The 12,678-nt window shown below is 45.8% G+C and overlaps 1 protein-coding gene across 1 annotated transcript; it reads left to right on the top strand.

The window, feature by feature from the left end:
- Window positions 1–8,868: 8,868 nt before the first annotated feature.
- LOC119332649 (probable xyloglucan endotransglucosylase/hydrolase protein 23) lies at window positions 8,869–11,224 on the top strand. The gene is made up of 3 exons (XM_037605814.1): window positions 8,869–9,213; window positions 10,298–10,491; window positions 10,595–11,224. Exons 1-3 carry the CDS (start codon window positions 8,938–8,940, stop codon window positions 11,010–11,012), a joined length of 888 nt encoding a protein of 295 aa, XP_037461711.1. The 5' UTR covers window positions 8,869–8,937; the 3' UTR covers window positions 11,013–11,224.
- The last annotated feature ends 1,454 nt before the right edge of the window (window positions 11,225–12,678 follow it).

Raw genomic sequence — 12,678 nt, 5'->3', positions numbered from 1 at the left:
TCATGCTTGGCTATATTTAGATGGGCATTTTCCATGCATGTCGTTATATGATAAGGCATGCCTTGCATGTCAAGATAAATAAGGTAGTGAGGATCAATTATTTTTTAAAAAGATAAAAATCCATCCTACCATCTGGGGTAGTTACCCCACATGTCTTATATACTATCATGTGGTATATATATGATCTCATTTTGTCTCCCGTGTCGATATGCCCCCCTCTCGCATGCATGCACGGTGCAAGTAATCAAGCACCGAAGGAGTACGCGGGTTGCTTCCCAGATCGAACTTCCATCGAATAGTAAAAGCGCTGCCGTCTCTCCAAGTATGATCAAATAGTTGACAACACGTACGTACGTCGCGGTGCCATCAACATCCTGCAGAAATTCCAACGCACGCCGCCCGTATAATCAGCATGCATTGCATGTACGCATGCACATCTCCATCGATCGATCTTGTTCCAGAGGTGCCCTGGCCGAGCACTCCACTCCACTGCACATAGCCTTATCGTCGATCCACCCAACCAAATGCCCATGACCCATCCTCTTCAATCTTAGCCACTATCTTTAGCCCTTGTTAAACCCATCTTTTCCGATAAGATAAAGGAAGGCACACCCCACGCAGGACTACTACTCCTACTCGCATTGCCGCAGTACGCGTTGAGGCCGGCCGAACGTCGCCGTCGATCAAGTGGAGTCGCCGATCGATCCCTGGGCTAGCTAAGCTGGTGATGATCATGGGCCGGCCGTTAGTTAAAGTGGGGCAACTTCCCGTGTCTTTTCTAGCCTTGTGCCACTAGCTAGGCTGTTATCGCCATTGGCCACACTAGCGACATGATTGCTGCTAATGGACGAGATCACGTCTTGTTGCTGACCGGCAGGTTTACCTCAGAGGGAAACGTATGAGACGTAGTTTTCCGAGCTTTAGGTAACTGATAATGGTGGAACGGTCGTGTCGTTAGTTAGCCCAGAGTAAGGCTTGACTGTTGCTTTAACTTGGATTGTATGCACCGTTGCTTTATTTATAAAGCGGGGCGAAAACCTATTTCGAAAAGGTAATGATGACCACAGAACACCCAACACGTACTCCCAATGCCCAAAACCTGGTACTTGGTTTCTAGCACCAGTTATCTTTCTTTTTCTGAGTTCTTTTTTGTTTTCGCAAGGAAATATTAACTGGTGGATGTTCGCCAGCGGAGGTCCCAGCGAACGCCCGCACAACCGTGTGATCGGTATCGAACAGAATGACATTTAAAAGACACACACATTGCGTTCGCCGGCAATCCTTTCCTACACATGGCAAGTTTCCCTTCTGTGCATGGCAAGTCCCTAATAAACGCATGGCATTTTTTGGTTGGTTTAGGGCGTATTCGGTAACCCTCCACAACTCCACAACCCAAAACCAGCAGCCAGCTTCTCGTTAAAAATCCTAGAGTTAGACATACGTTCGCCTCGACAGTTTCTACTTCCGGTCGCCAAAGCTGGCTGACAGCCAATTTACGTGACTGGCCCATTAGTGCTGCAGCCCATTTATGCCACTAGCCCATGAAAAGATGAGGTAACGACGAGATGAGAGGAGGAAACAAAGCGAACCGGTATCTTGCAATTCACTTGGCGGTGGCATTACACTGTAATATTCGACAACTCCAGCTTCCCTATTTTGGTGGAGCGCTGATTTCCCAGCTCCTCGACTCCTCACATTTTGTACTGAGAAAATAGCCAGCTTCTCTCAGGAAACTCCAGGAGTTTGACCGTTCGGTTCAACTCTGAACGTGGAGTTGGAGGAGCCAGGAGCTGGAGAGCTCCCGAACACACCCTTAGCATGGCAACTCCGGTGTTTGCTGGTAATTTTGCTCTCGGTGAACGTTCGCCAGATATTCTCGTCCTTTTATAAAGGAGGAGAAGTTCTCTCTCAGTCCGTGAATGGACCAACACACAAAGACTTCAAATCTAAGAGCATTGCGATGAAACTAATAAACTTGTAATACCAAAAACAAAGTGACAAAAGTTTGTCGAAGTACATCCACCTTCCGCAAAATCAACCGTACAGGTGAATGAACTTAAAATGAGAACACTAAGGCCTCTTTTGGTTCATAGGATAGGATTATCGTAGGAATAGGAATCTTGTAGGAAATGAGATGACATGTATCTCAAATCCTATGAGTAGGAATAGGAAACAAGATGTCATTTGATTGACACCAAAGGAATTTTTCCATTGAGTCTACGCTCTTTTTTATTTTCCTATGAAATGTGAAGGATAGGAACCAATCCTATGTAGGAATAGGAATCCATTCCTATGAACCAAAGGGCTCTAAAGGAAAAATTCCTATAAGAATCCTATCCTTTAGAATTCCTATGAAATTCCTCTAAACCAAAGGAAGCTTTAGAGGGCTATATCAAGGATTTGAAGCCATGTCCAACAAATGAAGGTTATAGCAACGACATCCATTCCAAGAAGCAAATTGCTATCTTTCAGCACAATGGTTTGAAAGAGAAATAGAAATGTGTCTACTTTTATCCCCCAACTAACTGATTTATCCAGTTTACATACCTTAAGTTTAAACTAGGCATTCTGCAAGTTGAACTTTTAAAACTGGACTAGTTTCATCCCTCAATCAAACTAATTAGAGTGGTTTCTCTGATGACGTGACGATGTATTTTCACGAGGGACAGACACACCAGAAAAAGAGTACATCACAATGATGGAGAGGCAACCCCCTCTAGAAAAAAAACAAAAGACTAAACACAAACAAAAAAAGTGACTAAAACAAAATAGAAGTTCAGGCAACCAAAAGTAGCAAGACCAGAAATTTATTATACCACTTTTGACTATCAATTTATATGGAAAAAAGACTGATTGAACTTTCCAACGGACTCATTCCATCAGTAAATGATTGAATGGGATTCTCTTGGGCACCATCACTTCTCTACATACTTGCTTTCAGAGCTAGACGCCGAAGGGTCACAGACCGACCATAGACCCTGTTCAATAAGTGGAACATCCCCAAAGCGGAATTGACCGGTGGTAGTTGGCCGTAACCCATTGGAAACTCTCTTTGAGATTCATTATCTGTCCCGAGCGTAGCATACAACTCCCTGTTGTACTTGCGCTCTGCCGAACTATATTGATCAACTATAGAAAATTGGCTTGGTCCGATAAGCTAATTATAGGTCCTTCTCTCCATCCTTTGGAGATTCAGGGATAATGAATCAATTGAACACGTCATCTGCTCATGATATAGAAGAAGAAGAAATGTCAGAAGAAAGCAGCAGCAGATACTACGATTTTATTTTTGACCATATCGGATCTTATTTAGCTTTTATGAGTTGATTGGTGCATGTAACACAAATCAATTAGGCCCAATTTGGAGCAAAGGAAAAAACATAGCAATTTGGGAGGATATGAGTCCTATAGAATTTTTCCTTTCGTATCGCTTGCGGCAAGGGAATTGCTGGACTGTGTTATTCCATAGGAATATAGGAGGAAACCAAATATGAGGTCCTACCTCATGTTTCCTTCTCTTTGTATCTACAATCTCTGCATGACATTCAAACGACAGTTTTCTAGTTTCCCGTGGTTCATTCTAATTCCTGCGTATTTTCAATTTCTATGTTTTGAATTTCTGTGTTCTTGGGGTGTGGGGGGCTAAGTAGCATCTCATTTCGACGGCGCCGGTCGAAAACTCAGACCCTCCTGACGACTCACGTCTACCATCTGATTTCACGGCTCATGATGCTCTAGAGTTTTGATGAGTTTTGAGGGGCATCTCTGACATCAGATGCATTTTGTAGGCCGAGACAGAGGAATAGTTCGTGCACGTATGCCTAGCAGGCTAGCAGCATCCCGCACAATTCCCAACACTTGAGCTAGAAACCGAGAATGATTGTGGGGTGATGCCGATGAGCTCGGTCGAGCATGGGTCGCCGATGGGGCGAAGGGCGGCTCGATCGGTCGTTGGCGGTCACTCAAATCGCTAGGCCACACCTCCAGAATTGAACATCACTGTCGACCGGCCTGTCTCCTTGTGCATTTGCCTTTTTCTTACCGGACATCACGATCAACTTTTCTTTACTGGTGCTCGCTTGCACTTCCTCCTCTAGGCTGGAACAAACACAATCTTGTAGAGTAGGCTGTAGCCAAGATCTATCTCCAGTTTCTACTCAGGCTCAGCGGTGCACAACTTCACACTTTTAGACGCTCTGGGCATTCGAGCAACGCACGAATGTACTACATGGGTTCAGGCAAAGCTGGAGTTAACCTGGCAGAAAGGAAGGAAGGAACTGAACGAAAGCGTGCTCTGTCCATGCACCTGTCAGTCAGCGTGTCACACCAAATCAATCGACGAAACGGCATACCAGCCTCCAACGCCCGACCGTGCCTGCCCTACCGGTGCTACGACGTCGCGTGCCCGGTCACGCGAGCCCTGATTAATCTCTGAAGCATATCTGCATGCGTGCGTGGAGATGACACGCCGGACCATTCATGATCCTCATGTACGTACGTGCCATCGACCGGACTGTGCACCAACCGGGACATGCACACACGTCGAGTTCACGGGAGACTTGGATTGGACGGAGGCACGCCCAACGTCCGTCCTTTCCATCTTCCATGAATGCTCCTGCCAGACCTATATATCTCTGCCGTGCCGGTATGCATGACAAACCGTATACAGACCCATCACGAGAACGACGTACACCGCCGTATTCAGGAGGCGAGCTGGAGGCAGCTGGCCGGGACTAGGCCCTCTCTGTCGTCGACCAATTCCGTTGATCTCCCAACAGTAGTACTGTATTTGCTAGTGGTCGCCGTGCGTGCATGTAAATCGCCAGCACTGTCGAAAAGGGAGGCGTGGGAGAACCGTGGGGAGCTCAATTTTGATTTTTTGAGGGAGGGTGCTGAGCTGATGAAGATAATGCTGGGAGAATTTTTGAATTGTTTGAACATCCGTTTCTGTTTATTGGTCAAGTGTCGTCGCGGGTTGATGCGTCGATGGGAACGTTGGATGGACAGACAGACACGCTGTACTATGCATATGCAGATCGGAACAAGTGTATGGTCGCACATGACTACCTGGGCGCTTTCTTTGTTTTTGGATTTTTTTTCGAATGACCCAAACAGGATTAGTATAGTCTGGATAAGCAGAGGAGTAAATCAACTACTTAGTTTGTTGAACCGTACAATAGAAGAGTCAGCGAGGACGAACCAACTTGTGATTGGATGGTTAGACGGACAGTGATATTCTTAACCCATCAGGTTTCAAGTCATAATGCTCACACTTATCCTTAAATTATGGCGTCTACAGTGACTTTGTAAAATCTCAAAATTATATGGCGACTCAGTCTCTCAGACGTGTTCATAAGAATAGGGTGTGCATATGTGCGTTTATAAGGATGAGTGTATGCGCGTATATATTAGCGTTTGCGTCTGTACAGTGTTAAAAAACATGAGTCGGAGAGGAGAAGAAAGATTCTTAAAAATGGTGAAAATATCTTTTTTCTAAATCCGGTATAAATGTAGACGCTCATATACACTCACACCTATAAACGCACAACCTATAGGTTAATTGCACACAAAAACTAACAATCTGAACCACACCCGGTTCGCAATATCTTCTTAAATATGAAGACAAAATAATGTACCATTTATGTTTCAATTTTGTTCACACAATTTTGAGACGTGCCATTCTATAGCACAACAAAAGAAGGGCATGTGGTTGACCCACTTGGCTTTCATTCTGGTTTGGCATCAAATAAAAAACCCATACCATTTTGGGAAAATGTTCTGACCTATCACAAAAATGTTGTGTACCAACATTTTCTCTCACCAGTGTCCATGGAATATATTTCGAAAGGAATGCTCATGTGTTTAACCAACATGTTCTTGTATTTTAGAAAAATATTCATGACCTTTAAAAGTGTTTATCTGTGTCAACGACCTGTAATACTTGTTTCAATACCTAAAATTTCTACATATGAAAAGAAAAAATATTAATATATTCCACCATGCATTAAAATTATTATTTCTTTTTAGAACGTCTACTAATACTGAATAATACATGTTAATGAATAGTAATATTTTTCCAGATATATGAAGATAACACACAGGTCAAAGAAAATATAATATTTTTTATTTCTAGTAAAATTTAAAAAATGCAAATGAAAACAAAAATGATAAATAATTCTTGAAAAAGAAATTAATGATAAAAACTGAAAACTAAAAATAAAATAAGTAGGAAAAACAAAACCAAAACCAAAAGAAGTATTAAGGAAAACACAAAGGTAAAACCGAATGCAAAATAAGAAAGCGGTCCCTCAAAAAATAAACTGACATGAGCCGCAACCCAGCACAGATGGGCATGTGGTCATGCGTATTTTGGACAAGGTTGGGATACGATTTGCAGAATCTAGAGTCCAAAAATTAATTTGTTTGAAAGTTCTATCTTCTCGGCAAACCACATGACATGAGGTATCAGCCTAGCCCATGTTTTTCATGGTCGAATATCATCCCAAAAAAGTGGCTAGCTTTTGTGTCGCTTGTAGCGAGCCATAAACCTAGCTCCCCTACATGTGAGCAGTAAATTCATAAAAAAGTAGTAAATTCAAAAAAAAAATGTTTTTAATCAAGATGCTCAAATGCTAGTGTCTACAAAAGTTTGTGGTGAAATGATATCCGAGAAGCTCTCAGAAAAAAGCAAAATTTGAATGTCAAAGAAACTTTGAAAAAGTGCATTGTTAATGCCTGGTTTTGTTTTTTCTTGTCGATAATTCCTTCAATATCAATTTACCATGAAAATATTTCACGCGCCTAGTGCATTAGAGCATCTTAGATGCCAACAAATTTAAGTATTTTTTGAATTGTTATGCATTTTTTATGAGTTTACTATTCATCGTAGCGGATCAACCTGGACTCGGTCGTGGATTACCGATTCTATTAATATTAATTAATCAATAAATAAATAGGTAAATAATAATAATATATTTCAAGAAATACATGGTTACACAATTCAAATGGTTTGTGCAATTTAAAAGTGCTTATAAAGTTCTTAATATTCTTGAGTGTGAAACTTTTGCAAGAATAAAATTAAATATATGACAAAAAAATGTACATAGTGTTTTACAAAAACAAATATGTTATTTCCTTAGGGAAATAATAACCATGTTTCTTGAATTGATATTGATGTTTAGAGCATAAGTATTCAAGTGTTCATAAAAATGTTCTAGGATATCTCGAGACTAATATATTTTTGCTAGGGAAAACAAAGAACAAAAATAATAAAATGGGAAATACAACATTGTTGGTGTAATGGCCCGACAATGTAGCCATGTTGGGTAACAAAATTTTGAACACATTACAGACGCGAAGGCTCATACATATGCACATACATTCATCCTTATGAACGAACCCACATGCACGCACAACCTAACAACTGTGAGCGGACATTATATATGGTACATCATCACCATGTCAGACATCTCAATGTTTTGAAACTCCAGTGAAAAGCTTAGCCCCATTTCTCGCAAAACTGGGACAACTGACGCCCGTCATATGCTTTCAAAGCCTTGTTATAGGGTCAACTATAGTGAGTAATCTTGACTCAACGGCTATTGCGTCAAATTGGCGCCACTTTGCACAGGAAGGAGCTCGCCAAAGTTTCCTTGGTGCCTACCCCTTCTGTTTCAAATTACTCATCACAGAAATGGACGTATCTAGACCTAAAATACATCTAAATACATTCATACATGCGACAAGTAATTCAAAACGAAGGAAGTATCATTTAAAGCACATGTACGTTATGTTTCGTGATCGTAAGGTTCCTGTCCGAATGGAACCACACGGCGGCGACGCACGAGCTTGATCCAGCTCGTGTCGTGGCGGAGTCATGTGTGGTATGCACATTTAGCAACATCAAAAATATTGAATAAAAAAAATCAAGAACACGGTGCAGTGGCGCAGGCGCGGAGGCGCGCAGCCATGTGAAAGGTGCCGTAGCACCACGCACGCGGGGCCCCCAGCCTACGCTGTTCCCGCGGATCGCCGTCGATGGGCGTCGTCCAGCCCCGAGGAAATATCTGGTACTCTTATCCCTAGGGTGCTCCTGATGCTTCAAAACTCAGTAGCACATTTTTAAATGTTTGAAAAATTCTGAAAACAATCCATCACATTGACACAACATCAAAGTATGTTGTCATTTTTCTATCTCGAGCAATGTTTCAAATTTTGATTTAAAATTTTTTAACAACATACATTGATGAAGTGTCAATGTGCTCGATTTTTTTAGAATTTTTTAAATATTTTAAAATGTGCTACCGAGTTTGGAGCACCGGGAGCACCCTAGAGAGGGAGTAGTAGATATTTCCCTGTCCAGCCGCCTACTCCTACACCGCGCACGTAAATGCTTGCCACAGCTCGGTCGACCCAGCCGGGATGCTATTCGCATTCAAATCTCCGAACCAACCGGCCGCGGCCGGCCCGCCGTGATCACATCCCCCGTCCGATGCTTCGTGCCGCGCACTCATCTCAGTCATGCACCCTCCCCGCCGGCCCGTTTTCAGCACGCCACCGTGAAAGATACGAGTAATCATTTACGCGACTGCCACGTCGTATCGCACAGCAGCCACGTCGGCCGGCTGCCGGAGAGATGAGCCAGCGCGACCCATACAGCCACGGGCACACAGCATGTCCCACTGACCCGATCCCCCGGTGCCGTCGACTCTGTAGCCCCGTCGTGTTGCCGAGACGCGACGTCCCGGCCACACGGCCGTGGCCACATAAACGCGGCGCCCATGCCGGCCCGCCCCGTCCCCGCACCCGCTGGCACTTGGCGAAAGCGCCCACGACGGTGCCCTTAAATTGTTCACGAGCCCCCGTCGCCCCACTCCTCTCGCTTTCTCGCCACATCTCGCCGTCGACCGCCACCCCGTTTCAAAAACCACAGGAGAGATGCCGCGCGGCTCCATCTGTTGGCTGCTGCTGGCCGTGGCGCTGGCGGCGGCCGCCGTGGAGGCCGGCCGGAGCCGGAGCCTGCACCGGGACTTCGACGCCGTGTGGGGGAAGCGCAATGCGCGCTTCTTCGACGACGGCCGGGTGGTGGAGCTGGCGCTGGACCGGGAGACCGGGTCCAGGCTGGAGTCCAAGGACCGGTACCTCTTCGGGCGGTTCGACCTCGACATCAGGCTCGTCGCCGGCGAGTCCGCGGGCACCATCACCTCCTTCTACGTAAGTGTACATGGATCTCTCTGCTGGTCGACTGCATTTTCCTTCTCGTTTCCGCCTGCCTGATTAACCGGCATTGGCCATTTCGTTAACTGGGAGTAGTAAAAAAAAGAGTTGGGCATGTTCAGAGTTCAGACAGCCCAGTTACCCACACGAGTTCGACACTCGTCATTCCTAGGGTGAATTTCGCTTGAGAAAGCAAAGGGTAAAAAATCTCGAGCAGATTAAGGTGAAAATTGTCTTGTTTGGGTCCCCTGCATTTGTCGCTAAAACGTAGTCCCCGGAGGAAACAAGTGTGAATTCAGAAGCTCGCCGATTGGGAGGTTAACTGACGCCCAACTGCAGTGAATTCTGTTCTGGTTGACGCATAAATGTTTGCATAATTGATGAATTCAATTGGGCTTTTGCAATGAATTGGGGCGCCAAGTAGTAGTACCAGTAGGGACACAGATCTGCCGTGCTACACTTAATTGTGTGTACCTACATGTCCTAAAGCCTAAGGATACGACAGAATTTCATGTTCTTTTGAAAAATGTGAGAGCGTCACCATAAAAAAACAGAGAGAGAGAGCATCGTCCTCTCCCGGCAGTTAACACATGGTGTACATTGTCTTAATTAAGTCTTGAATTCTATTAAAGAAACATTCATGCTCAACTAGCCGGGTCTGTCTTAGACGTGAATTCCAGTAAGCCCGACTAGACACCATCTGAATACTGTATTCTTCAGGAGATAGAGTCTGGTTCTGCATTATTCAGGCGACAGAATCTGAAACTATTCTGCCGTTTTGAGGAGGGGAAAACAATAATTTTCTCGGGCATAAGTAGTCATGGTGAACTAGCCAGGCTATTCTTAGGCATGAACAGCCAGGTTTGTTCTTACGTGGATTCCACTAAGGCCGACTAAACACTATCTGAATATTGTATGTATTCTTCAGGAGAAGCAACCTTGATTCTGTATTCTTCGGGCGACAGAATCTGGAATTGTTGTGCCCCTTTGAGCATATGTAGTTCATGGTGTCCACGTTAAATCTTCTTTGCGTTCCATTTCAGTGTATAACTAATAAGAAAGATAATCGACGTTGGTGCAGATCTGCACGGGTGGCGCGCGGCACGACGAGGTGGACTTCGAGTTCCTGGGCAACGTGAGCGGCGAGCCCTACATCCTGCACACCAACATCTTCAGCGACGGCAAGGGCGAGCGGGAGCAGCAGTTCGTGCTCTGGTTCGACCCCACCGCCGACTTCCACACCTACTCCATCCTCTGGAACCCGCTCAACATCATGTACAGATCTCTTCTCCACAGCACCATCTTCATCATTCATCAATGGTCCATCCATCATCCTTCCTGACATGCATGATCTTGTCGATTGATTGATCGAATGCAGCCTGTACATCGACGGGACGCCGATCCGGGTGTTCAAGAACAACGAGGCGAACTGGGTGCCGTTCCCGACGCGGCAGCCGGTGCACGTCTTCGCCAGCATCTGGAACGCCGAGGAGTGGGCGACGCAGGGCGGGCGCGTCAAGACGGACTGGTCCGAGGCGCCCTTCGTGGCCGCGTACCGGCGGTTCGACGCGACCAGCGCCTGCGTCTGGCAAGGCGGGGCGTCGCCCACGCGGTGCGGCGGCGACCACCTGCCGTCGTCGGCGTCGTCGTGGATGGCGCAGCGGCTGGACTGGTGGAGCTGGATGACGCTCAACTGGGTGCGCATGAACTACATGACCTACGACTACTGCGCCGACCGGAAGCGGTACCCCCACGCGTTCCCCACCGAGTGCATCATCCCCATCGGCAGGATCTGATCTGGTCTGATGCCGTCCATCAGTTCGTTCATGCGTAGCCTAGGCGGTAGAGAGAGTACGCTTTGTCTCGTGACTCGTTTGCATGCAGGGATTGGATTTGCTGCCGGCAGAATGTAAAGAGCGGAAAAACACAAATGATCGGAGCGCTTTGTTTCTCCTCGTTCGATGAGCTTTTGTGTTAGGCGCTTCAAATCGATTTAAGTTTCTTTTTTTTTTTGCGGGAAAGAGAGTTTCATTTATCAGGTTATGATTACAATCAGCAGCAACAATGCTCGCAATCTCGTCGGGAGGCGTGCGCAACCAGCACGCAGTCCGCTGTTGCGTTCGTCCCATTTGAGCAAGAGTATGGCTAGCAATGTTTACACTACTCCTGATCTTGATTATATGGATCCTCCTTTCTTAAGCCAGTAGCGATCTGATCTCCATCACTTTATGAGTATGTGCTGATCAATCTTGCCCAGATGCTGAGATCATTTGTACAGCTTCGGCACAATAGGTCTCCACCACAATGTCCAGTGTAGTCCAATTGAGGGCTAAAATAATACCTTCATGAATTGCTGCCAACTCGGCCTCCAACGTGTCCATGCAGTTCCCAAAACCTCTGATTGCAGCAAGCATCACAGCCCCAGTGTGATCACGGAGAAGCATCCCACGAGCGGTACCATCCGTGAGCAAAAAGGACCCATCGACGTTGAGTTTTGCGCGGCCGGGGGCTGGCGGTGTCCAATGTTCCACATGTGGTATGGCCTTCTGCTTCCATATGGGCTCACCAAAATAATCCACCACCTGTTTACCTTTGGTCAGGTCCGCATCAGGGTATTGTTCCAACGACAATGGCGATGACACATAGCTGGCGAGGAAGCGACGAGAGGCCTCAATTGGAACCGCTGGTTTATGGTGGGTTACTTCATTGCGAACATGCCAAGCCCGCCATACGATCATCATAATGAAGAGTCATTGGGGAACACTCCGTTTCTCAAGGAGATGGAAGATCCATTCCGTCTCAGTATCCTGAAGGTCGGCATCATTGGGGAGGTCCCAAACTTCTCTCATAGCATTCCAGAGGCCGGCTGCATGGGGGCAGCGAATGAGGGCATGATGAGCATCCTCCGTGTCATGACCGCATATGGTGCAAGCCTGAAGAGATTGCATGTGTTTCAATTTTTTTGTAGCTTATGTAGCTAGAGATTCATGTGCAGCTTTCCATGCAAATATACGTACTTTTGGCGGCGCTTGACTCTTCCAAATCAAGTCCCAGACAGGGCGCCAGCCATCCGGACAAGCTGGACGCTCCAGAATCATTTGTAGACATTTTCTCCTGTAAACCAAGAGAGTATGCACTTTTCATGGAAAACAAGCCGCGGTTATCAGGAAACCATGCCACAAAGTCAGACTCCAGCCCTCACAGGGTTTGATTTTCATGATCACGTCAATGTCAACTTGATAAAAATATTGTTGTAGCAGCCTTCTGTTCCATGTTCCATCAGTGTTCAACAGTTCAGCAACCCATTTGAGACGGCAACGTCTTCTAGGGGTAATGGGCCGGCATGAAGTGCCACGGGGAATCCATGGGTCTCTCCATATCCGGACCTTTGCACCGTTACCTATGCGCCATATAATTTCTTTTTTCAACAGTTCGAGGCCGTACTCAATAGCTTTCCAAGTG

Source organism: Triticum dicoccoides, chromosome 7A (genome assembly GCF_002162155.2).
Source record: "Triticum dicoccoides isolate Atlit2015 ecotype Zavitan chromosome 7A, WEW_v2.0, whole genome shotgun sequence".
In the NCBI taxonomy this organism is placed as follows: Eukaryota; Viridiplantae; Streptophyta; class Magnoliopsida; order Poales; family Poaceae; genus Triticum; species Triticum dicoccoides.
The sequence above is the reverse complement of the archived record's forward strand: the minus strand, read 5'-3'. Positions and strand labels throughout refer to the sequence as shown.

Coding starts and splice junctions, on each gene's coding strand:
- LOC119332649 (XM_037605814.1), top strand. CDS start 8,938: ATGCCGCGCGGCTCCATCTGTTGGCTGCTGCTGGCCGTGGCGCTGGCG. Junction 9,214..10,297: donor GCACCATCACCTCCTTCTAC/GTAAGTGTACAT, acceptor ACGTTGGTGCAG/ATCTGCACGGGTGGCGCGCG. Junction 10,492..10,594: donor TGGAACCCGCTCAACATCAT/GTACAGATCTCT, acceptor GATCGAATGCAG/CCTGTACATCGACGGGACGC.